This window comes from Protopterus annectens, chromosome 11.part0 (assembly GCF_019279795.1).
Source record: "Protopterus annectens isolate FY-2018-M chromosome 11.part0, PAN1.0, whole genome shotgun sequence".
NCBI lineage: Eukaryota > Metazoa > Chordata > Ceratodontiformes > Protopteridae > Protopterus > Protopterus annectens.
In genome coordinates, this window is record NC_056745.1 from 163,262,574 (window position 1) to 163,290,245 (window position 27,672).

Below are 27,672 nucleotides of genomic sequence, written 5' to 3' on the forward strand. Positions count from 1 at the left end.
ATAGTTTGGTTGTTTTCCTTGCAAAATGTTTAGTTTTCTGGTAAATCACTGAGGATTGTAGTAAGTCAGTAATGCCAAGCTTCACATTTTCAAGCTTGTCCCAAAAATGTGCATTAATGCAAATATTGTTTTATTAACTTTTTAAGTGAATTATGTGGGTGTAAGAGCTGTTATAACTGTGGAGCATGTACTTCTTTTAGTTCAATTTTTGTACCCACTGAAAGTGTTGCACTGACCTTCTTTTTTTGATAGTCACTTTTTGGGTAGTGTGGATCACTTCTGTTTTTTTCCCGCCTGCACTGATCTTCAGTTTTTCTATCTATACTGTGGAATGAATTGGTTCTTTTTTTTTTTCAGGGGGAGGGGTGCAATTATTAAGGGCAAGAATGGAAATCTTGAACATTTTCTCCTTTGTCAGGGTTTCACCAAACAAGTTATGACCAAACCAAGACAACCCGCCTCAAAATTAAAAATAAAAGTTGATCTTGAGCAGGAGCATTTTCAGCAGAAGTGGACTGTCGATTATTTCTTTGTCGACTTCAGTGGAAGTGCAATATGCTTGATATGTATGGGTACAGTTGCTGTCATGAAGTAGTCTTACACAGCATTATCTAACTAAGCGTGGTTCTACTCATACAAAATACCAGGGTGAGCAACGGACTGAGATGGTAACAGAACTAAAGACCAGTATGACTGCACAGCAAAGTCTTTTCTGTAAAAGTAGGAAAGAAGCAGATTCATCAGTTATGGCAGGCTATATTGGATGTGAAGGGAAGCCATTTACAAGAGGTTTGTGAAAGAATGCATGCTTCATGTGGCTGACATTGCTTGCCCAGACAAGAAGTACTTGTTTTTGAATATCAGTTTGTCTATAAATACTATTGCTCAAAGGATAACTGAGATGTAATTGGATATTTATTAGCAGTTTTGTCAAAAAGTAAACACATTTATTGTTTATCCTGCGGCTCGTGATGAAAGCACCGACAACCCTGACACTGCACAACTAGACGTATTTGCCAGGGGAATGGAGAGTTACTGGGTTTGACAGCATTACATAGCAGGACAACAGGAAATGATATTTTCAAGAAACTATGTGATGCAATTGAGAGTGCAGGTCTCCATTGGCATTGGTTGACTGGTCTAACCACAGATGGTGCCCAGTAAATGGCTGGGAAAATGTTGTTGTACCAATGATACATAGAAAGATATAACAGGAAAATGTACAGACTCCCATAGATTTGTACTGCATCCTTCATCAACAGGTACTTTATGGTAAGTCACTAAATTTTCAGAATGAGATGTCGGTGGTTATTACATACTATTTGTTCAGAGCCTTGCAGCATCATCAGCAGTTTTGTGTATTTCTCAAAGATATAGATTCCAGTTGTGGGGACATTCTCTACTTTACTGAGATACGTTGGTTCAGTAGGGGAAATGTGTTGGCAAGGGTTTTAGACCTGAGGGTGGCAATTAAAGCTTTCATGGAGGACAGGAACATGGCTTGCCCATAGCTTGGTTATACACAATGGTTGCCAGATCCATCCTTTCTTGTGGACATAAAATCATCTGAATGCACTTAATATTGAGCTCCAAGGTCCTGAACATAAGATTACAGTGATGTATGATAGTGTGAGACCCTTTACCACCAAATTGAAATTGTTGAGAAAGCAGCTGTCAGAGAACAACCTCTGATTTTCCAACATACCAGTTCATGGTGGAAGAGTTTGAAGCATCTTTTACTGGAGCTGCATATGTAGGTTTCATAGATGAGGTGCTTGAAGAGTTTGGTAATTGATTTGTAGACTTCAAAACTGACAATGTACATTTCCAGCTGTTTGCAGATCCATTCTTTGTTGATGTGGACAGCTTTTCTAATGACATACAAATGGAGCTTATTGACCTGCAGTGCAACACACATTTAAAAAACTTTACAGCTGTACAGAGGGACCAGTCCAGGACTGTACACTTTCTGACAGAGTTGTTTGCCTCCTTCCCAGAGATGCCAATAGCTTCAGAAAGACATTGTGCCTTTTTGGAAGTACACGTGTGCGAGAAACTGTTTTTCACCATGAACTTTAACAAGTCAAAGTATAATTCAAGGCTGAGAAATGACCACCTCACAGCAATCCTCTGAATTTCTAATTCAGCTTCCATAACTCCTGACATACACAGATTGTCAGAGCAGGAACGCACACAGGCGTCTAACATCTGACACTTGGGAGTGAGAGGTGGCCAGTGCCAAAGGATATAAAATAAAATGATTTATTTTTCAGTCTTCTGCAATGAAAAATGCTGTTAAGATATTAAATATACATTTTGCACATTTTCTGTGAAAAAATTCAATTAAAATATTAAAAACATTTTGTTAATTTTATTTGCATACATTTTTTATGTCGGCCCTTGGATCAGTAGTCAGTTTGTTCATCTGGCCCCTAACCAACTTGAGTTTGAGACCACTGTTCTAAATAAACCTTCCTTCTTCACTGTCCTAAACATTTCTGGTAGAAAGTCAACAAACTAACAGGAAGATCCTTCCCAAATGAATTATCTAGTTTTGGGTACATACTTTCCCAGTCTGGTAATTGTACACCTTTGGGCTTCCACATAAAATCCCCACATCCTTGCCTACCCACAATGTAGTCACACAGCAAAGACAGTTTACCCATTTTTCCCACCTTTTTACTTCTCAAAATTTACCCCTAAGTATATTTTAACCCTGCTTGAACACATTTGTATGGACTCAACATCTGGACCTAGCAATATCTGCTCTTGATTCTTGTACCACTACAGAAATGTCATCACCACCCCTCTTAAACAAATTTACAACCTTTGCCTCACCACTTATACTCTGCCAAATATTTGGAAGTCATCTTTTGTCAGACCAGTACCCAAAGAAACCAAGCCATCTTCTTGCAGTGACTTCCACCCAGTCTCCAGCCTACCCACCCTTGATAAAATTCTTGAAAAAATCATATAAAACCACCTTACCACTTACCTACAAAAATACAACCTGTGCTCTGTCAAACGGCATGGATTCTGTGCTGGTAGGAGCACAATGACTGCTGTATGGACCCTGACTGATTAACGCGTTAACTAATATAGATAAAATAAATCTTACTGAAGGCCTGGTCATTGACTTAACTCATGCCTTTGATGTGGTCAGCCATCCAATTCTACTACTCTGTCTGCAAGACATTAAGGTCAGCCCTGATACTATTGTATGGTTCAAAGACTTTCTATCCAATTGTTAATTCCATGTAAAGATAGGGCCTAGTCTTTCCAACAGTTCCTTTATTCACTCTGGAGTCTCACAGGGCTGCATTCTAGCACCTTTTTATTCTTAATCTTCATGAATAAACTCCCACTAGACTTACCCCACTCACCGTTACTTCTTTATGCAGATGATCTGGTCATCAATATGTCTGATCCCCCACATCAGGCCATAGAAATTCAACTTCAAAGGACCTTCTGCAACCAAAGCAGTAGTTAAACTCCAATAAACTACTGTTCACTGCCAAAAAAAATGCATGTTATTTGGCACCAATAAAAGATTATCCAAATCCAGTCAATTCTTTAATATCATTGACTATAATAACAATCCCATTGAAACCAGCACCTCCTTTAAACATTTGGGGATGTGGTTACACCATTCACTAAACTTCCATGAGCAGATAGAAAAGTTGAGATCCAAGATCAATAGTCTTCTCTTCTGGGCCAACAAAATATCTTAGTTCCTCTCACTCCCAACAAGTGCTTCTCTAGGAAAAGGCATCCTCCTTGTCCAGCTTGCATATTGTCACCCCTTGTTTGCAGTCACCTTTGTCAAAAACACTGCCACCCTTCAGACCTTCGCCAATAAAATATGTCGATTCATAGCTAATTCACTCTGGAATTAACACAACTGCCATACTCTTTCAACGGCTAAGTTGCTGCCAGTACAGGCCAGATCAAATCTTCTTCTTGGTCTCTTGGTCCTTACTCTTACAAATACTCAAACTTGACACCCATTTTGCTCGGCCTTCCAAACATTTTAATACCACTTAAACATATAATCTAAGAAGTTGAGACAGATCTGGTCCCTCCTTACAAACCTCTTCCCTCAGACTGCACTCTACTAGCCATTGATTCTCTGTACTGGCCCAAAAGCTGTGGCAGTCACCTCCTCCTAATTTAACTGATCATACAAAACACTCCCTGTTTAGGCCACAGTTCAAACAGTACTTAATAAAGCAGTTTGAATGCAACTGTCCTTTGAAAAGACATGAAACATAAACTAGTATTTCCAACTAGTAGCACTTTTACCTCCCATATATCTGATCCACTTGATTAAGTCACTCATCCTAAATTGTGACTCAGTTTACCACACCATTACTGCTCTAAACTACACATATAATCTAATGCCCTCTTTCATCTTACTGGTCTCTATTAGGTCTCTATTAGCTTTTCTAACTTAGCAACTACTACTCCTCTGTGCATTGTTGTTGTATTATGATGTAACCTGAACTGAGCCTGTAAGTGGTCATTGTATGATCAGTATTCTACTCCTGTAAACAAATTTATGTAAAAGTAAATAGACTAAGCTTGTTAGAAAAGTATTTGGGAAGATGGAGCAGACAAGATTTGTGTTACACTTGGGAGTGTAAGCAACTTACCATGTGCTATAGTCAGTGGCGGCTGATGACTTCAAATCAAAGGGAGGCTGCAGAAGACAGCTGAATGGGTGGAGTCACTGGGAAGGGGTGCAGCCAACTAGGAAGGGGAGGAGCTATGCTCAAATCCACAAAAACTAACTTTAATTAAATACGCTGTCCTGGGTGCCAAACCGTCATTATGAGAGTGCAATCAAGACAAAAAGAAGTATAGAAGAAAAAAAATATTTCAATGCATTGGCTGCATGACAGCTTACTTAATATCTAGATGGAAACAAAAAGGTTGTGAGGCATGAAAAAATAAATTACTTTTTAAATACATTACTGGAATGCCTGTCAAACTCAAGTATAAGAAAAACAAGCAGCACTCAACTCAAACCACTTCTCCTTGCACTGCAGTTCTAATTATAATTTATATTCAACTTTATTAAAGTACCAAGTAACATGCTGAAAGTAGCAATCTCTGTGATGCCCCCACTTGTAAAAATGTTTCTTATCAAAAATGACCGGCTGCCTGACAACTATCTACTTGTTTCATGGGAAAAACATGATCAAAGTAAAAAAATGAAAAGCAAACAAGAAACAAGCTCAAGATACATTGCTTAAAGGATTACTGTACAGGTTATGGACCACACATGATACATTGGCATTCTGTTTAGTTTACGGGTAAAGCCTGCAGAGATGACTGGAAGTCTCCAACAAGTGTAATGAGCTTCTTAAAAGAACGTAATCCTGTCCTTTATTACAAATACTGTCATAGGCATTTCGATACCGAAGATAGTTATGTAAGTATTCTCTGCATGGCAACAACAGAAAGGCTTTCAATGCTGACAATTCTTTAACAGTATGCTTATTAAAGCTTACTTGCATCTTACGATCTCAGACAAGCTTACCTGATGGTCATTAAAGCATTGCTACTTAAACACAGAGCAACAGGCACTTTCTGAGTAATAAGCATAAATCAACAGTACAAAAATATGACAGAAACCAGACCATTCTGCAAAATCAAGGACAGATGAAAAGCCACTTTAGTACTTGTGTCTACCTTGGATGGGAGGATACTCTGCACATTTAGACTGCATAACTGCTCCTTGCCTTGCTTGGACACATCCAGAGTCACTACATGGGGGAGTGGGGTGCAACTTGAAATGTCTCTGGCTGACTGTGATGGCCCTGGCACATTTGTCATACCTCTCAACCTCAGAGCAAGAAATCTGGGCAAAGCCATACATAGAAGTGGGACAAAGGCCCAAAAATAAGGACAATTTTTAAATATTGCTCTTATAAACATAAAGATAATAGAATAGTAGGTCTTGCATTAGTATGAATTTTCTGAAGGGTATGAAATCTGAAACTCAAATGTCTGTCATTATTTTCTAACTTCAGTCTTTAATGATTTGCCACTAATTTGCCAAAAAACACAATTTTATGAAAAATGGACCAAAAATGTGATGCAAAATATATAATAGCCACACAATACAGCTGGGAACCTGTCAAAGAAGGGACACTTTTTTAATATTAGTACTGCTAACTTGAGCAGCTGACAAAATAAAATAATCTACATGCATTTCTGAAATAAAAATAATCTATAACTCTGATTATTACAGTTATTTCTTAATTGTAAACCCTCCATATTTTCTTCCAAAATTGCTATTTGTGGAGGGATTATTAGGGGAAGAGCAACATTTTGAGCCAAAATCGGGGACAGTTGAGAGGTTTGGATATGCCTAATTCTATAAAACAATTTATTTGCATGTACCTCTCAACCTGTTAATGCAATAAATCTGGACAAGGCCAAATATATTGGGGGAACATATAAACAGTACTAAAAATTGCTCTTGTATAAACTGATACAGTTGATAGAATAACAGGTCTTACTTTAGCATGCATTTTTCTGAAGGTTGTGACGTCTGAAACTCAGTGTCTGTCATTATTTAGTGATTTAATTCCTAAATGATTTGCCAGAAAATCACAAATTTTATGAGGAACAAACCAAAAATAAGAAGCAAAAATATATTCATTCTGTGAAAATCTGGACAGTTGGGAGGTATAGTTCAGCCGGGGCTGTCTTTGAGTTTGCCCCCTTCCCCTTCACAAAATCATGGTCGAATGGAGCCTCCCCCCTGCAGCCATTCCAATGAACCATTACTTGGCTATTTCAGCCCATTTACCATAAATACTAATGTGCATACTGCTTTACTTCTATGATGATTTGGACTTCATTTGAAAGTTTTATTTTGCATTTTACAGCACAAAAACTAAGACATCTGCTAAACAAAGCAATGCAGTCTCACAATGAAAACAGACTTAGCATTAAAATTTCTCTGCCCTTGAAACTCACATTCATTGAAACAGCATTGAAACCACATTCAAAGAAAATACATTTTGCCAGTGGCAGATAAAGATTAACTCTGGGCTGTTTTCAAATCATAGGCCCCTTGCACATGAAACATACATGTGCTCTTTGATACACTTTCCTGATTGTACTAAATTATATTCCTTGTACAATACCGTACAGTTGTTAGAGGGCATTTTAAATTTATTGTTTTGAACATTTTTCCAGTAAACAGTGAAACAAAACGCATGCACCAGTAATGACAAAACTGCCCAATTCAGAACATTTTTCCAGTAAACAATGAAACAAAATGCATGCACCAATAATGACAAAACTGCCCAGTTCAGAAGATTTCCATCATAAAAGTCTACTCAAACTTCTACAGTCCACCATTATCAGTAAACATGCACAATCTCTGAAGAAGTAAAAGTCATCTAAATAATTCCACATTAAAGAAATCTGTTACTAATGAAGAGGTTGCTGCTAGCAAACACCTTTATATTTCATGGTTTCATCAAAAAATAAAGTGTCTGTTGCCCTTGAGGAATATATTGCCTGTATTACATTAAAAAAATGATAAGCTAGTAAAATTGCAATAGGATATGGATGGCAAACTGATAACAGGTTCATAGTTAGTATCTTTGCCAAAGAGGACATTCTCAGTACGGCAGCATCCACTCCTTGTGAGAGTAGGACCCACAGCCTTCTGCATCAAAAGCAAGTACACAACCTGTTGTGCTATTAACAATGCAAGCAGACTCAGCATAAGCAGCACTAAACTTCTCTTCCCCTGCAGCTCTCAGCTCCTTGTAAAATCTATTCAATACTCAACTGCATCTCAACTTCACAGCACAAGAAATCTGGAAAAAGCCAAAATTTATTGGGGGGGGGGGCAAAAGCCCAAAAACCATGGACACATTAAACATTGCTTGTATAATCTTGGAAAGTTGCTAGAATAAAATGCTGTGTTACCACCATACATTTTATTGCCAAGGTCCCTGTGCAAAACAGTCAGAGCAACATACCACTACACCAAATCAGCTGCTTTCTGAAAGAGAGGAAGACTGAAACTTAAATGACTATCATTTAGTGAATTCAGTTCTCACCATAGCTGTCAGCCTCTTAGCACAAAACACCTGGACAAACCCAGTAATGACGGAATACAGCCCTCAAACATATTCAGTGACTTCAGTTCTTGCCATAGCTGTCAACCTTAGCACAAAAAATCTGGCCAAAGCCAATAATGGGAGAATACAGTCCCAAAAATAGGGACACATTTCAAATATTCATCTTATAAACCTATAAAATTGCTAGAATAAAAGGTTTTGTGTTACTATGTATTTTCTGAAGAATATGAAGTCTGAAATTCAAATGCCTGTCAATTTTATTTATTTAACATTTATTAACCAGGAAAGTCTGATGGAACAAAAACAATTTTCAGCAGAGGCCTAGGGAGAAATACTGCAGACACGTCTTTGTAAAATGGCAGGACAGCAGAGCAAACCCACACAAACACAGGAGGAGATGCAGACTCCACACAGACGGCACCACAGCAAGAATCAAACCAGAGAACCTGTAGCTGTGAGGCAACAATGCTACCACTGCACATTCAAATATTTAAGGAATTACACATTCAGAAACCTGAAGTCTGAAATTCAAATGCCTGTCAATTTTATTTAACATTTGTTAACCAGGACAGTCTGACATGGAACAAAAAAACTATTTTCAGCAGAGGCCCAGGAAGAAATAATGCAGACACATGTCTTTGTAACATGGGAGGACACAAAAGCAAACCCACACAAACAAAGGGAGAAGATGCAGATCCCACACAGAAGGAACCCCAGTCAAGAATCAAACTTGAGAGCCTGTAGCTGTGAGGCAACAATGCTACCACAGCACCATCAAATATTAAAGTATTTAAATATTTAGAAACCACAGATATTATGAGGAACAGAACAGATCAAATATGAGGCAAAAAACTGCACAATTTTTACAAATGGTGGTGGGTAGGGAATTCAGGCCCTTACCACCTGCATACAAGGTACAGGGTTCAAGCCTGAGGTATTCCCTACCACACCACCATGAGTTTGCTTTAGCCACCAGTGTATATCAACTAGGGCATTTCACACACACACACACACACACACACACACACACACACACACACACACACACACACACACACACACACACACACACACACACTGCTCATCTTGCTGACGAGCAACCCTAGATATCCAAACTGTCCTGCTGTTGTATGTTAGCTGCTTGCTGATGAGCAACCCTAGATATCTGAACTGTCTAAATCCCCACTGGTGTATGTTAGCTGATCATGATTGGTCCAGCACACCTTGTTAGCTGCTACATGCATCTTGATTGGTCCAGCCTGCTGCTGCTGCAGTCTGGAGTGCCTCCATTCTGTGATGTCACCACCGCACAGACTGCTGGGTGTCTTGGGGCTGAGATGCCTTTCCCCCTATCTAGACTGCTGAGAAAACAGTCTGAGAGTGTTCCCGTGTATCTAGAGCGTGCACGCATGTGCAGAGTACTTCCGGGAATTATGTTTTTTGTGTTTCTTAGTTTTATTTTTATTTGTTTTCTAGGTGGGAGGGCTGCAGTCCTGCAGTCCTATAGCATGAGCTGCCCCTGGCTACAGTTGCTTGATTTAAAAGAATAGCAGAGTGTGACATGAAGAAGATATGCAGGCTAAAGGCCAGATATCTATCCTATCTGTTGCCTTGTGAACTATTTTCTGTGTGTGATAAGTTAGGTGCTAGGTCATGACAGATGAGTTTCTAGTTAAATGTATTCATTCACTCAAATAGACTCCTGAAGGAAGAATTTTGTATATCATTTTGTGCAATAAAATATCCTACTCTACACAACCTTCTATACCTTTGTAAAACTAACATTTTAACAAATGTCCATTCTAAAGACCCTAACCTCCATTCTAGGATTAGCAACACATGCCGGCATGATTGATTCTTAACACAATGCATTCCATGTCTATGAAGCAGACACTAAATAGGATAACTGCATATCTACCAATGAAACTAACCAAGATTTTATTGGATGGGAAACCAAAGTTTACACTGGGAATTTGTGGGAATGATCGTTTGACTAGGGGCAACTAGTATACTGATGTTTCTGTCTGACTGACATGGCTAAAGTTCTCTGGTAATAAGCTTAGTATTTCCCTATGGACCTACAAGATGTAGTTCTGTGCCACTCTTACCATCTGCAAACTATCTGGTAACCACGATAGGTATCAGATGAATGTTGTCCAAGATTTTAATTCATGGTATTCTGCATATAAAGGATATGTATTTCTGTTGTCTTGGCTTAGGACATAAGCTTTCTCTGAGGATACATTTAACCTTGGCTGTACCTATATCAAGCAGACTTGTGAAAAGTGCAGTTATTTGAAACATTTGATCAAGATTTCAAGTCCCAATCTGTCCAGGACAAAGAATCTTGTTTGCTTTCTTTTTTTTTTTAATAACAAAGCTAGCTTGTCTTTAAGCAGTGATTCTGAATATCAGTCTCTTCAGCATACCTCCCTAGGAAAAGTAACCTGAAGTATTAGTTGTGTTCGAGGCGTACTGCAAAGAAACATAATTATTTGCCTCCTGAGCTACATTTTGACAAGGTCATTAAAATCATTATTCGTTTAGACTTGTGCAAAATGTTTAGCCTCTGTTCCCTTTCACGATTTGGATCTAATAAATGCATCTTGGCCATATTTCATTATCTTGAGTAACTGTTTACATTCTTCTTCTTTGTGAGTTGTGAGGGCAGTCCACTTTGAGAACATTACTTTTACAGCTGCGATGCTTTTTATGTCGTCTTGCCGTACTCCATTCCTCTCAGGGACTCATTGGCCAGATAAGGAGCTACAGCTGCCATTCATATTAGCTCATTGTAGAAGTTGTCAGATTTCATCCTTGAAACTGGAAGCATAACTTAGACATGGCTTCTAGTGACATGGATCACTAAAAGGCCATCAGGGAAGGGAAGGACTGATTGCCTGCCTTCTTTCCATGGGACACTGCAGTGTGCTGTGACTGAATGAAACATAATATGAGAGTGCAGCATGTGAATTTAGGTATGTCTTGTGGTTTTATCAAGAGATGTACGGACTGATATAACCATATGTGATGTGGGTAAATCCCCATAACCCTCATCCTAGAAGGGCTTTGTTATCCAATAATGCAGTAGTCTATGGATTACTACAACAATAAAACTCAGTGGGGTGGTTATGAAGGAATTAACACGGTAACATAGTTTCCTCCCAAGTTAAAACCTCTTTCAAGTTTATTTAAGTATAATTAAGGAAACAGGTTTGTGAATTTTGATAGTAGGATACAGGCTGTGACCGTAGGTGCTGGCATACTTACATTATGACTGAACTGTTTTAGGAAGGGCAGTAAAGACATGGCAGTATAATTCCTATTTGTGTTTAAGTACTGTCTTTGAGGTTTTATTTGTAAATGGTTGATACGTTTGGAAAAGGCAGTGCTATTTGCTTTCTTTTTGTTCACCCATGGCAATGATATTGTGAAAGTACAGATGACCAATCCTCTTTCTATAAACAAGGCTGTAATATAGTCATGGAAACCATTAGTTTCAGACAGTAAAATGGCTGTTATTGTAACAGTGCTATATAAGCAGAATTTATGATGATCATGTGATATATTTTGATCAGTTGGGCTACAGGTTTTTATATCCCTGTTGTATAATAAAGAGAGCATAGTTGTATCTATGAAGGAACATCATCACAACAATACTGGGTAGCATAGTGGTATAGCGGTTAGCACTACTGCCTCACAGAGTTTGGTTCCCTGGTTTAATTTCCAGCCTGTGGTGCTTTCCATATGAATTATGCACATTCTTTCTGTGTTCATGTAAGTTTTTGCCCATGTACTAAGTTATCTTTTGTATTCCAAAGACAATCTTGCAGATGGATTAGTGATGCTAAATTGTTGCTAGGTGTACATGGGGGTGTGAGTACATGAGAAGGTATGTCCTGCAATGGACTGGCATCCCAACCAGGAATAGTTCCTGCCTTGTAGCAGTTCCTTGCATGGATAAGCACTGAACCACGATGACTTTGTACTGGGTAGCTTGGTTACTGAAAGGGGATGTATGGGTGGAATGAATATTTGAAGGGCATGCAGAATGAATATTTCACTTATTGTTATTTTGACTGCATGCTTTGCCAACAGAAATACGCAGTGGAAAAAGAATAATGACAGCCTTGGGATCAGTGGTCTTAAAACTGATTCCTTTGAACCCTTTGAATATGTCTTGTGTCTGCTAAGAAGCAACTTCTTCAATGACCTTACCTTAACAGATAAACCATGATGTATCTTTATATCTTCAAGGACAGAATGCTTTCACCTTTCAGATGCTCTTCTTTGTGATTAAACTTTTACGTATCTTTAAGTAAACTGGCTGAAACAAATTAATAAACCCAAAATGACTAGGCAGATGAAAAGTTGGCAGGAAAAAGGTTTGTCTCCTGTCATGCAATAAAAGTATAGAAACAGGGTAATAAATATTTTCTATCACTATGTAAAGCTAGTTTGGATTTTGTGTTGCTATGGCTTTGTGAATGTTCAGCTTTGCCAGTTGTGCTAACCAGAGTTCTTTCTTTGTTTTACATTAATGTTGCATAGAGGACCTGGGAAGATTTCATATGGCTTGCATATATTAAGAATCGTAATCGTCATGTTTTGTTGTCAGATCAGTATTGCTGGGCTGCTTAACTGTAGGTTTGTGAGAGTTCATTTTCTGAGACTGTAAGGTTAGATTACTTCTCAAAATGTGTTCTAAATATTCTCCTTTCTGATTTGAGATAGCCCAAAAGAAGACAAGAATACATAAACATTTGATGCACACACCTTTGAGAGCATCTTGCTTGCCCTCTCCTAACTAGTTAGGGGATATCTGCTAAGTCTGTGCCTGTGATGTTGCTGGAAGGTTTTGCACCCCTCCTGGATTACTGTACGTCCCTTGGTTATCACTGGTGCTATCACAAATGTTTGTTAATTTGTATGGGCACTGATAGGAAGGTACTTGGCAGAGACTGAGAATCCATCCATCCACAAACCTAGATTTTCTCTAGAGTTTCACATGGGTTCAGGGTGTGACTTCAACAGTAACAATCATATAGAGCTAAAGTTCACAACGCAGGGTGACTGCACTTAAATAGCACCATTACTGGCAGCAGTGATGTTGGCCTGGAGTGAGGGGATCAGCAGATGCTACTGTTTCGTGATAAACATTATACGTTTATGACCTGCATAACAATTCTCCCTTGCAAATCTATTGTTAAGGAATATTTTTAAATTACTGTTGTATTTCTCGGTGCATGGGACTCAAGTTCTCAAAAGACAAGCATTTCACATGTAATGGTATGAAGTGATGCCTTTACCTAAAGCCACGTTGCTTTTTTTCTGTCAAGCATACAGCAACCACACAGAGACCTCCTAGGATGTATATGAACGTCATGAAGAAACCCAGTAAGCAACTGCAAATCTGTTGTTTCCTTAGGTCTGTTGGAGATATCGACTGTGGAGCGAGGTGTTGTGAGTTTGCATGGCGTGGAAAGCAGATTCTTCATAGCTATGAATAACAAAGGAAGGCTATATGCAACTGTAAGTCAGAGCTACGTTCTTGTACCCTTAACCCATTAATCATGTTTATACTTTGCAGCAGATGAGTACTGTCAAGTCTTTTAAACTGTAGCTGTCCTTTACTAGAAGATGCACATTCATTTTCCTTATACAGTAGTTTATGTAGTGTCATTATACAGCAAACCTAGTCATCAGCAGCCCTGGACTGGAGCCAGTTACAAGTAACCCAACACTGACAGGAGCTGAGTTTGGCAGAGAGTTATTTAGAATATCCCTTGAATGCTCTCTTCAGAGTCACAGGGACAGAGGGTTGTAATACACTGTTGCTATAGCAACTTGGAGTAGTGCCTAAGCAATTACTTCCTTGGCAGTACTGCTGAGAAGGCACTTTTGACTGTCACCCCCCCAGTAGTTTCTGAGAATGCATATATAGGAGGAAGGAGGAAGGAAGGAAGGAAGGAAGGGCTGCATGCAGGAAAATGGCTTCTAACAAGCTGGATGACAACCTTCACACACCAGAATGTTTCCAGTCTGCCAGGTTTCATGATGCACTTGTGGTTTTGTGTGAAAAAACTATACCTTTCTCCAGTGTCCCATACATTACTGATAACAGACTTCTGCTACAAAGAGGAAAATGGGGCAAAGAAGTGGTAAGAATAACTGCACTTGAGCCAAGAGTATTTTAGTAGAACTGCATGCACACATAACATCTACATGGATGCATGCTTAAATTCTTATATGCATACATACATATATACATGCACAGTATCAGCAAAAGTAGACTAGGGGTCTGCTCCGTGGAGCAGGTGGAAGGAATCTTGACTGTGACCCAGGAGCCAGGGTTTGATCAACAGACCTAATTCCTGAGGAGTTTAGGAAGGATACAGACTTTGCATTATTTTTGCTGGCTCACTTATCTTGTGAAGGAGGGGACAGTTTTAATGCTCAGGGCTAGAAGTACTTAGTTGAGAAGACTAAAGATTCTAGTTCTGTAACTCATATATGAAGTTTATGCATTAGATGCTGGATGGGATAATGGATAGGTCATAAATAAAGCCCTCTGCAGCCATCCAGGAGGTGCCCTATCAGGTTGCCTTGATCTCCTCTCTGTCCAAACCAGAAGTACTAAAACAAAGGATTTGTTCACTTGTATGACCCTGGTCTCTGAAGTGAATGGTAGATGGGTGCTAGAAATATTAGAGCAGAAGACTGAAGAAGTGCACTCTGGGATACAGCTGATGATAGATGGTGAACCTACTCAATCAATCAATCAATCAATCAATCAATCAATCAATCAATCAATCAGTTAATCAACCAACAAATAAATAAGGCTAAATCTGCTTTGTCTGCCAGATTATACAGGGAACACACTATGGGTGCCCCTCCCCTATCCCAAGCTATCTTAATGTCTCAGTTATTTCACACTAAAATACTTATTCAGAAAGCTTGTACAGTAAACTCTCAGATGTTAAGTTGTCTATATCGCCTTCATTCTTGCTGGATGGGTTCGGAGCCGACCTCGGCTCCGACTCGGCCACTCTAAAGCTCGAGAGTTGGTTCCACCGGCTCGAGGCTCCCCTTATATCCCACAATGCTAGGCGAGAGTTACCTCAGATCTCGTTTGCCGCTAAGCTATCGAGGTTGGTTTTCTACCGGTTCTTGGTAAGTGACTTTTTCTTGTGTAATTTAGTCTATCAAAACCCCTTTAATTTTAATATTTTTACTTATTTCCCTTAGTTTAGAGAAATTTTTATCCCCTTCTAAAAAATTCCCGTTTTTTTCCCTCAAGAACTTTAGGTTCTTCCCTTGGGCCTACAGGCCTTTTCTCTTCCCTAGTGGAGTGTGTGTATTATTTTAAAAATCCTAGTTAGTGGTTTTTATTATAATTTAAATTTGACAGGGTGTAATTAGTGTGTTTGTGTGTGTGTTTGTTTACACCTGTTTAAAAAAATGTCTAAGGAAGCAAAGGTCTTCGGATTCAAGAAGTGTGATGCGTGCTGTCAGAAAATGTCTCTGACAGACGCTCACACTTCTTGTGTCTACTGTCTGGGGCCTTTGCACCTGCAGGACTCCTGTGCTGTGTGCCATGGCTTCAGCCCCAGGGTCCTGCAGGAAAGAAAAAATAAATTGATATTAAGAGGCTTACTCAAGCCAGAGGATTCCCTATCTGTTTCAACAGGGAAGCCCTCTAAGGCATCTAGGTCTTCGGCTCCGACAACTGAGCCGAGACCTAAGGTTTCTCAACCTCTGCCTTCATCGGCTCCGGCTGGAGCCGATAAGTCTCAGCCACAGTTTCTGTGGCTCCCGCTCGGCCGGGGCCGAGTTAGTAGAAGTCCCGTGTCGGCTCCGACCAGACCTTCGGAGCCGACAACTAGGAAGAGGTCCAGGTCACCATCTCTTGGCTCCGTTCATTCGGCTCCAGGATCTCCCCTGCTGTCTGAACGGAGCCAAAGATCTCACTCCTCTAGGTCATCGAGGCTGTCGGATCATGACCTTCAGAGGGTAGTGAGTCGACTTCTTAAGTCCGAGGCACTGGCCCAGATGCTTCAGAGCCCGACTCATCAGTCGATGCCTGCCCGGTCCATCAACATATTCCTCCTTCGACTCTCTTGAGCTCGGAGCCGGGTCGCGTCGGAACCGAGACTGTGATAGCGTCGGAGCCGATACAATTGTCTTCGGCTCCGTCGTCGGCTCCGTTTTCTTCCTTGGAAGAATCTCGGTGCCGGACTTCCCTCGTCGGCTCCGAGGGGGTGAGTGGCATCGGACCCTTGTCCGACCCCCCTCTCCCTCTCGGTGCTTCGGCGCTGGTGAGTTCAGCTCCGACATCGGCCTCGGAGCCATCACTGTCGGTGCCGAGGGGGGTTCTTAGCTTCTCGGAGCGGGGACCTCTGGCTCTGCCTGACAGGGGTGCATTCGAGGTCATGCGGAGTGTGTTAGAGCCTGGCTCTACTCCACAGTCGGCTCCGTCCGCCCCTCCCTCTACAGTGCCTCAGGTTAAGTCGACTCACTCCCTCATCCCGGACCGCAGAGAGCCAGCTCCTCAGGAACCCCCTGTGGGATTTCATCCTCTTCCGAGGCCTCTCCTGATTTGGCAGAAGAGCCCCTCGGAAGAGGAAGTGTAAGAGGAAACACATTGACTCACCTGAGTCCATCACGTCAGACACAGATTTGGATGATTCTGAGGGTTCCCCCCGTTCCCCTTCTGAAGATGTCTCATTTGCAGACATTCTGGAGATCCTGAAACAGAGGGGAAATTGGCCAGCCCTCAACCCTTCGGAGGACGAATCTGTGTATCTTGAGGCATTTGGCTCTCGTCCTTCCACCTCCTGGGTGTCTCCCCCCTTTGACCCCCTCATGCAGGTGGTTGCTAAGAAGGCATGGATGGCTCCTGATTCAGTGGACTCCACTCCCAGGAGACCCTCCAAGTTCATAATGGCACCAGCAGACAAACAGTTCTTAACAAAAGGAGTTTCTGTGGATGCTATGGTGGTAGCTGCTGCCACTAAGAAGGAGCTAGCTGATCCTTCAGTACCTGTCCATCCACCTAACAAGGAATCTAGGTCCATGGACAGGTACGGGAAGCGGATGTTCTCGTCAGCGACATTTACCATGCGTTCGCTGAACTACCTGTGCCATTTTACTCGTCTTCAAAGGGACTTGATCAAGGAAGCGAGTGAAATGTTAAAGGACCCTACAGCTGCGGGTTTCCAAGATAAGATGAACACGCAGCTGGCTACCCTTAACTCCATAACCAACTCCTCCATGCCTTCTTTCTTACGCGGCTGATGGAGCGAGCAGAGCCGCAGGGACAGGTGTGGCCTTACGTAGGCATGCCTGGATGCGGCTATGCAATTTTGCCGACCCCTTCAAGACGTCTTTCACTAACTCCCCGTTTGATGGATCATCCCTCTTTGGTCCTCAAGTGAAAGAAACCTTGACTAGGTGCGAAACTGATGGCAAGACCCTTTCTGCCGTCGGAGTCCGTTTTTCTACTCCTAGGCCTTACCCCAAAGGCCAGAAAGGTGGAAAGATGTGGTTCCGTAAACAATCTCAAGGGACTTCGCCTGACGCACAGAGTCGTTTCCTGCCAGAGGCAGAGGCGGAATAACAATGGTAGACGCCGCCCTAGGGGCAGGGGGTCCGCAGAACCAGGGCAATCGGGAAGCCTTCCTGACAAGCCCTTTCAGCATCCCTGAGGTGTTGCCCGACTTGCCATCTTTCGAGGGAGTCGGGGGGAGATTGTCACTGTACCCAGAAGCCTGGCTATCCCTGACTCAAGACAAATGGGTACAGTCCATCATTTCAAGGCTATTCTATCCCCTTTCTTCGCATTCCAAATCAGTCAAAAATCCCTTCCAGATGTTCCACCCGGCTCAAAGGGATCTAGCGGTTTTGGAGATTTCAAAACTGCTTACAAAAGAGCAATTCAGACAGTTCCAGCAGACCAGCAAGGATCCGGAATCTACTCAAGGTTCTTTTTAGTTCAAAAGAAAACAGGGGACTGGAGACCAATTTTGGATCTCAGTGTCTTGAACAGATCAGTCAAGAAAACAAGATTTCGGATGGTCACGCTGCAATCCATCCTTCCCTTTTGGGCAAAGGAAACTGGATGTGCTCTATAGACCTTCAGGATGCGTACTATCACATAAAAATGAACAGACGCTCCAGAAGATTCCTCCGCTTCAGGCTGGGAACCAGTCATTTTCAGTTCAGGGCCCTGCCCTTTGGTCTCTCCACTGCCCCGGTGTTTACCAAATGCATGGCAGTGGTAGCTTCTCACCTGAGACGACAAGGATTCCAGGTGTTTCCATATTTGGACGACTGGCTCCTCACAGCTCCCACCAAGCATCTCCTTCTGATGGCCAGGGATTACACTTTTCGCGTTTGTCAAAAGCTGGGTATTTCAATAAATTGCGAAAAGTCTGTTTTGTCGCCTTGTCGTACTATTACTTACATAGGCGCAAATCTAGATACAGTAAACATGTCTCTAGACTAACACATCAGAGAATAACAGACATTCACAAACTGGTATCACTCCTTTTCAACAACAACAGAATCAAAGCCAGGTTAGTTCTGAAAGTGTTGGGAATTATGGCAGCGCCATACCTCTGCTTCCATTAGCCAGATTCCACATGCGGATCCTTCAATGGATGCTCTTTACTCAATGGTCATACCAGCAACTCCCAATGTCTCACACCATTATGATCACGCAAGCGTGCAAAAATCATCTCATGTGGTGGATGTCTTCCCCTCAGCTCTTGTTGGGAAGACCCTTTGTTCCACCTCCTCCGGTTGCTACTCTGACAACGGATGCCTCCCTGATCGGGTGGGGGGAGCATTATCAGGGCAGGACGGTCCAGGGCATATGGCAACCAAACGAATGCCACTTGCACATAAATGTTCTGGAGATGAGAGCAGTGCTTTTAGCGTTGCAAGCCCTTCAAGACTCTCTTCCCTTGGGAACGATTGCAATCCAGACAGACAATATGTCTGTAGTGTGGTACATCAACAAACAAGGCGGAACCAGGTCATACCCCCTGTGTCGAGAAGCACTCAGACTGTGGCAATGGGCGATTTCTTCTCAGCGGTTTCTGATAGCAACGCACATCCCCGGAAAGTCCAATCAAATTGCGGACAAGTTGAGCAGAGCTATACTCATGCCTCACGAGTGGTCTCTGAAAGACTCTGTAGTGAGAGAAATTTTTCTCAAGTGGGGTCAGCCTTGCTGCGATCTTTTGCTACTCCCCAAAACAGCAAGTGCAGAGAATATTTCACTCTATTCCCTTTACCAGGCCAACCCAGCAGAGACGCTCTAGTCCAAGTTTGGCCCCGGGGACTTCTGTATGCATTTCCTCCCTTCCCACTAATCTCTCAAGTGATACAGAAAGCTATCGCTCAGAAGGCCTCATTGATCCTCATTGCTCCTTACTGGCCTCGACAAGTGTGGTTCCCCTTTCTACATCGTTTTCTTTTGGGGCGACCGTGGAATCTGGACCTAGTTCCAGATCTTTTGATCCATCAGTCGGGTCAGTTTCATCGCTCCCTCCCCTCTCTGAACCTCACTGCTTGGTTCCTCCAGTTCCAACCTTAGCCAGGCTTCCTCAATTATCTCACTCTGTTAGAGATATTTTGATAGCTTCCCATAAATCTTCCACTCGGAAGATTTATTTGAGTAAGTGGAAACGCTTCACATATTGGGCTCAAGGAAAGGACATAGATCCTTTCACTGCTTCCATCCAATTAGTCCTTGATTTTCTAGCTGAACTCTTCCATGCAGGTTCATCTCCTCTACACTTAAAGTTCAATTGGCAGCTATTTCTAACTTTCATGTGGGTATTTCTGAATCTGCCTTAATGTCCCACAAGCTTTGCAAAGCCTTTTTGAAAGGAGTTTTTCTTCTCAGACCTCCTATAAGAAATCCTCCTTCTCCTTGGGACCTAAATTTAGTTCTTGCTTCTTTGATTCTCCCCTTTCGAACCTGCAGTCTCCTGTTCTTTAAAATTATTATCATGGAAGACTCTTTTTCTGGTAGCTATTACATCAGCTAGAAGAGTTTCAGAGCTTCAAGCACTCAGCTGTCGTCCTCCTTATCTTTTGTTTCATAAGGACAGAGTATCTTTATGAACTAACCCGTCCTTTTTGCCTAAGGTGGTCTCGACGTCAAATCTAAATCAAAGCATTGATCTACCTGTCTTTTTCCAGAATACTCCAATAGGTCTGAACAAAAATTACACTGCCTGGATGTTCACCGTCAATTGAGGTACTACTTGGATAGAACAAAACAGTTCAGAAAATCTGATCAGCTGTTTGTCTCCTATGCGGAAAGCAGAAAGGGACTTTCAGTTTCAAAGGTATCATTATCCAGATGGCTAACATCTTTGATTTCCCTTGTATATGAAATTAGACATCAAAAGCTGCCTGATAAACCTAAGGCCCATTCCACCAGAGCTTTGGCTACTTCTTTAGCCTTCCAAGACAGACTGCCTATTGACACCATTTGTGCAGCGGCTACTTGGGCTACTCCTCACACTTTCATTTCTCATTATAAGTTGGATTTAGCTTCTAGGCATAGAGCTAACTTTGGTTCCACTGTTCTCAGGAGTCTGTTCCGTTAGGCCACCGGGACAAGGTGCTAGGGACGCGTCCCATCCAGCAAGAATGAAGGCGAGATAGACAACTTAACATATAGAAGTTATGTTCTTACCATAACGTTCCATGTTAGTTGTCTTCTTCTCGCCTTCTTCTTGCGTCCCACCCTCCTTCCCCCTGGCCTGGACAGACCTAGAGGAGTTGTGATTATGACCTCTCTTTCTACCACCTCTTTCTTAGACATATGCTATTATGCATATTTCCTGGTTCAGGATGTAGGTCACCCTTCTTTCTTCCTGTTGTTAGAGGTGGACTCTGTTTGCAGTTATACTGTTACTATTATAAGCTGGGGTTAGCTTACAAACGAGATCTGAGGTAACTCTCGCCTAGCATTGTGGGATATAAGGGGAGCCTCGAGCCGGTGGAACCAACTCTCGAGCTTTAGAGTGGCCGAGTCGGAGCCGAGGTCGGCTCCGAACCCATCCAGCAAGAAGAAGGCGAGAAGAAGACAACTAACATGGAACGTTATGGTAAGAACATAACTTCTATTTAACTGGCACCCATGGGAATCAGTCGATACCAGATAACTGTAGTTTCTGGTTGCTTGAGAGTTACTATTAGAAATAGGCCTGATTAATACTGAACCCTATACTATTTTTTTGGTTTGACTTGTTCTCAGGTTGGGGAGAGGGTAATTTATTCCTATCTTCCTTTTTAAAACTGTAAAACTCAAAAAATTTAAGGTATGTTTCTGCGGGAGAAAAACAGAAAGTGCAACAGATGACATTAGTACTGTATTTCTTTGATATTTTTTTGTCTGTTGCTTGAGAGTGCCAGTTGCTTGAATTCCGGTTAACCGACAGTTAACTGTATATATATATATGTATATATATATATATATATATATATATATATATATATATATATATATATATATATATATATATATATATACATGATGTCATTTTCATTCATTCCTCAACTGATGGGTTTTGGATCCGACTCTGATCTAGCTCGGCCACTTCTTCCAGATCCTCAGATCCAACCCTCAAGCTCCTCCCTTAATCATAATGCCCTGCCAACCTAGCATACCCCAGATCACATTTGCCACCACATTCCTTCCTTCTTGAGCTGTCGGGTGAGTTTTTCTTAATTGAATTCTCATTTCCTACTATCCTTACTTACTTTCTGGAGTTTTTCTCCGGGATCCTAACTGTCAGGCTTTACTTTCCCTTCTACTGATCATCTGGTATTACCTTGAGTACCATTGTTGGTATCTTTGTCTTTCCTTCCTCTTCCCTTTCTGCCTGTTAGAGGGTATTTCTTTATGCCTTCATTGGTATTTGGCTAAACAAATAAATAATTAAATACTGATACCTCTTTCTGTCTTTCTCTTCATTTATTTTCTGGATAAAGGCTAGTATCTCTATCCATTATGTCAGACAAACCAACCAGATTAAAAAAATGCAAATCCTGTGGACACAAAATTCCCAGTTCTGATGCCCATAGGGAATGTGTCTATTGCCTGGGTGCTGCCCACAGGGAATGTGTTTATTGCTTGGGTGCTGTCAACTTGGATACTGACTGTTTTGTTTGTGCTGGTTTCAACACTAGATCATTAAGTGACAGAAGAAATAAATTGGACTTGAACAGTCTTCTTCTTCTTCCTCCTCTTCGTCTTTCATCTGGTACTCAAACCCCCTCTAAGAAGTTCACAAAGCATAGCCTGATATGGTTTCTAAAAACAAAGATGCCAGAAAAAAGGTCTCCGGACCCATCTATGACTTTGGCTCCAACCTTCAAGTCACCATCAAAAATTAAAAAAAAATCAGATCTGACTCTCTCGGATCTTACTTCCTCGAAAAAGAAGTCTGCTCGGATCAGGTCACTCTGATACTCGCCGGAGCCAATACCTACTTGACTTCCTTCTCCCTTTCTACAGGCGACTCCATAGAAGCACTCTAGGCAGCCATATACCAGCTCTTCACTTAGGTCCTCCAGGAGCTGGTTTGATGCCAAGATGGATAGGATGATGAGAAGATTCCTCAGAGCTTAGATCCAGATGGGGAGAATTCTGGTTCCATCTCCCATCAGATCCATGAATCTCCCCATCACTACTCTCACTTAATTTCTCCTTCTCTGATCCATCTTGTGGTTTTGGATCCCTTGGATCCTAGATCACTGGAGTTGTCCTCATTGGATCAAAAATAGGTCATTATTCGACTCAGACCACTTCCCTGAGCCATCCGGCTGCAATTTATCAGAGCAGGAGGGCTCACATAGGTGCTGACTCCAGGGGACTGGGATCAACTCTGAAGTTATTTGAAGCCATCCTTGCCTCTTGGTGCTTTGGCACTGGATAGCTCGGGCCCAACTGCATACTTGAGAGGAGGGCCTGGGGGGATTCAGGGATCAATGGCACAGGGAACTTTGGCTCCAGTCCTGCCAGCTTTGGTCTACCCTAAGCCCTCTGCCTTTGAGATTGTGGATAGGCCTTTTTTTGCCTAGAGAGAGAGGACATCCTTGACCCCCACCCTGAATCCCATTAATTTACCACCTTTGGGTCTTAGTTCTGAGCCTCGTACTTCTATTCTTCTTGGACAGCCAACCCGTTCAAGTCTCCAGTCAGTCCCTCAGGACTCCTCTTTTATGTCCGATACCTCATCAGGCCATCCCACTGATGAGGTCCCATATAAGAGTAAGTGTAAAAGAATTCACTTAGATTACCCTCAGGAATGTCTCACTGAGGACACTGACTTCAGTAAAGGGGGAAGGGTCCCCGAGATCTCCACCCAAGGATGTTTAATTTGGAGACGTACTTGAACTTCTGAAACAAAAAAGGTGGATGGTCATCTGATACCCTGTCCTTGGAGGAGTTGATGTTTCCTGGAGGCTTTTATGTCTGGCTCAGCTACATATTGGGTGACTCCCCTGGCTGATGAGTTAATAGATCTTGTCTCATGTCATGCATGGAAGGAGATAGATACTGTGTAGCCCATCCCCAAACACCCAGATAAAATTTTAGCCCTCTGCAAAGGACAGAGCACACTGCAGCAAGCGGGTCCCAGAAGATGCCATGTTTGTGGCAGCAGCCACTAAGAAAGAGCTTGCAGAGCAGAGCACATCTTTCCATTTCCCTAACAAGGAGTCTAGGGTCTCGAACACATTTGGTAAGCATATGTATGCTTCGGCAGCCTTTGCTCTGCAGTTATTGAATTATCTGACACACTTCTCAAGGCTGCAAAGAAATTTGACTAAAGAGCTCTCCAAATCTCTTTCTGGGTCCATGTCTATGGAGGATCAGAACAAGATGTCTTCACAACTGGCAACTCTTCAGCCCATATTTAAAGTGTCCATGAGGTTGATATCCCATGTTGCAGAGGGTACCTCACAGGTGGCAGATTCAGGCATAGCCATCAGGAGACATGCCTGGATGCTTCTATGTGATTTTGCAGAGCCCTTAAAGTCTTCAGTCATCAATACTCCCTTTAATGGATCTTCCTGTTTTGGCCCAAAGGTAAAGGAAATGCTCTCCAGAAGTGAGTAAGATAGAAAGACCTTGTCTGCCATTGGGATCCATTTTTCTACTCCTCAGAGACTCTTTTTTCAGAATCAGTGAGGAGGCAGAAAGATGTGGCTCTGTGGATTCCATGGTCCTTTCCAAAACTCATGAGGAGATGGTTCTGCCAGAGGCAGAGGGGGGAACTCTAATGAAAGATGCTGCCTCTGTGGCAGAGGTGGTTTCAGAACTAGGGTTTCTGTGACTCTTTCTCAAACAAACCCTACCAGCGCTCCTGAAGGTTTGCCTGGCTGCTGCCACTGTCTGGAGGCAGTTGGGGGGGGGAGAGGGACACTCTTCTCAGTACCCTGAAGCCTTGGCATCCATCACAAAAGATTCCTTGGTGCAGAGAATGATATCCAGTGGTTATTTCATACCATTTTCCCAGCCTCTTCCTTCAAAATTGAAAATAATCCCAGATGTTCCACCTAATCAAAGGGAGGTGGCAGCCTTAGAAATAGAAAAACGTCTCAAAAAAAGAGTCATCCAGGAGGTCGCCCCAGACCAGATAGGATTCGGAACCTACTCAAGATTCTCTTCAGTACCTAAGAAAACAGGGAACTTGAGACCCATTCTGGATCTCAGCAAATTAAACCAATATGTGAAATTTTCATGGTTCAGGATGTACATGGTTTTTGCCCGTGCTGCAAAAGGACAATTGTATGTTCTCAACACATCTTCAAGAAGCGTACTATCATATCAAAAGATGCTCCAGATGATATCTGCCCTTCTGACTGGGAGACAGTCATCATCAGTTCAGAGCATGCCCCTTTGGCCTCACCACAGCCTCCAGGGTGTTCACCAAATGCATGACGGAGGTAGCAGCTCACCTACGGCTGTTAGGATTCTGAGTATTTCGGCATCTAGATGACTGGCTCCTAACAACTCCAACCAGGCATTTAAATTTCACGGAGGCATACTTAGTGCTGATGCTGTTATTGTTTGCAGTTTGAATTGATGTTAAATAGAATACTGATTCAGAAGAAATGTTCTAAAGTAGTAAACTAACAGTTATTTTCTTTATTTCTGGGAATATTAGTTTGCTTCATTTCAGGGTATGACTTTGGTAGTTTGTGACTTTTACCTGACTACTTGAACAACTGATATCAGAGAAGCTGGGTAACTCAGTGACATTATATAGATGCTTGACAGTACAAACAACAATATCTAAATAGGAGTCTGGGGGACTACACTCTCAATGTTACAGCAATGGCATTAGGACTTATGTCACTATTCCAAGAAAACTCATTTTGCTGACATCTGATTTGTCAACACAAAAAGTATCAATAGTCAGATATCAGCAATTGCAAAAGAAGTATCAAAGTAGCTTTCCATTGCGGCAAGCCCCCACACCCCTATATGTGTGGTTCCAGTCCTGCACCCCAGTACTACATTAGACTAAGTCTGACACTGCTTATTGCCAGGGAGAGAAAAATCCCAGAGTGAAGCTACCTTAATCAGGAAAAAAGTCTATTTATAATATGAGACAAAGTTTTTTTAACCTGTCATCATCATCATCATCATCATCATCAATGCATACTGTGGCAGTAAATCTATTATTGACAGGTAGACATACTGCCTGGGAATGTGTGTGGGAAGAAGGAAGCACAGCAAGTGGAAACAGGTAGCATAATTATTATACAGCTTTTTTTTATTTCTCACTGAACTAGACATGGTACGTTAGGCCAATAAGCTGTTTCTACATATATGAACGTGCAGATTGCCTGTTACTTGGTGAGTGCTGCAGAATGTCTCCATGAATTTGCTTCTGTTTCTCTGCCTCAGCCCTTTCTGTCATCTCTATAAGGCATGCTTGGGTCCCCCTGTTGATTACTTGCTCGGACCTTCTATTTATGCTTATGCCCAGTATCCGCATTACGAAATAGTTATCTCCTCATCTCTCTCTCTCTCTCTCTGTCTCTCTCTTACATCACTGTTCTTGCTGCCACCCATGTCTTCTTCTCTGTCTATCTTTTTTCACATCTACCCATCTCACTTGTTCCCCCAGGAATACAATGAATCTATATTATATTTTCTGTTTCTTTCATTGTGTTCATACCTGGTGTTCTGACCTTTTCCTCAGTATCTCATTGTTTCAGAACCCTAACATGTTCTCATGTTACTAGTGCCCATCGCTCTAATATTCTTCTGTCTGTTTGGGTTCCAGAGCTGGGTATAGCCGTCCAGCTGCAGCTCATTAAAGCTTCGTACATTGATGGGATAATGTTCACATCTCTTGAATCCACTCCCCTCTGTATGAATCACAACATTCTGCTGGACTTCTCTGCCATGCTGTTGCAGTTTGTGTATGATACAGTATGCCAGTGAGTACACCTTCTGTAACCCATTCCAAGTGTTGCTGGAGGCTAGCATGTCTATCTGTAACCACCATTTTGACACTATTGATGTCATCTGTGAGCAGATCATTAACTAAACCCAGCATTACAGACTGTAAAAACTTGCTAATCAGGACAGACCATAGCACTAAGCCCTGTGACATACCACAGCTTATGCACTTTTCTTAGAACACAATGCCCCAACCCTCCAGATACACAGCCATGCCCATTGTAATTTTATGTCAAGTGAAAGATCTTAAAATTAGTCATAAAAATAAAATCAGAAAAAATGCAGCCAGTTGGCGGGGCTTACAAAATGCAGATTGTATGATTCAAGCACTGTACAAAGAGTGCATATGAGCAGTCCAGTCTACAAGGTCATGCAATCAAGTGCTGAAGATGTCAAGTAGTATTTGAAACATGAATCCAAACAGAGTCATAGGGTATGTCTGTGTGGGAGTATCATTCCAGCTTGGATGCCTGAGAATACATAGTGATCTACAGCAGACACAGACTGCAGGATGTGCCCTACAATACTGCCTTCAGGAATACAGGGCACATTGCAACCACCAAGTGTAGTCATAAAAAATGTGCCATCACTGGGGTAACTGATCTGTAAGTTTACAGAATTATCTCAGAAGAAAGAGATTTACTGTCAAGTCCAGAAAGTCCAGCAGGGATTGTCATTTATAGCAACGAGGGCTTCCTGTTAAAAATAGTAGTAATAATTACAAACATGCTTTTAGTAACATGTGGTGAGATACTTCTTACTTCATTTATTAGTGTTACTGTTGTTTTCTTCACTAAACATTCCCTTTGCCTGTTCTTTTCTAGACGTTTTTTCATGATGAATGCAAATTTATGGAAATTTTGCTACCCAACAACTACAACACATATGAATCCAAAGCATACCGAGGGGCCTACATAGCACTGAGCAAACACGGGAGAGTTAAAAAAGGCAACCGAGTGTCTCCTGCCATGACAGCAACTCACTTTCTGCCAAGGATATGAAAAGCAAATGAACAAACAAACCTCAAAACAAAGCAAATTATTATTGTTAGGCACT

General features: G+C 41.8%; 1 protein-coding gene across 1 annotated transcript in view; it reads left to right on the forward strand.

Moving 5' to 3' along the window:
• FGF6 (fibroblast growth factor 6) overlaps positions 1–27,672 on the forward strand; it is a 117,267-nt gene that overhangs the window by 89,319 nt on the left and 276 nt on the right. The window contains exons 2-3 of the mRNA XM_044087566.1: positions 13,540–13,643; positions 27,441–27,672. The exon at positions 27,441–27,672 is cut by the window's right edge and continues 276 nt beyond it. Of these exons, the coding sequence (XP_043943501.1) occupies positions 13,540–13,643; positions 27,441–27,617 (281 nt within the window). The 3' untranslated portion in view covers positions 27,618–27,672. The remainder of the gene's footprint in view (positions 1–13,539; positions 13,644–27,440) is intronic.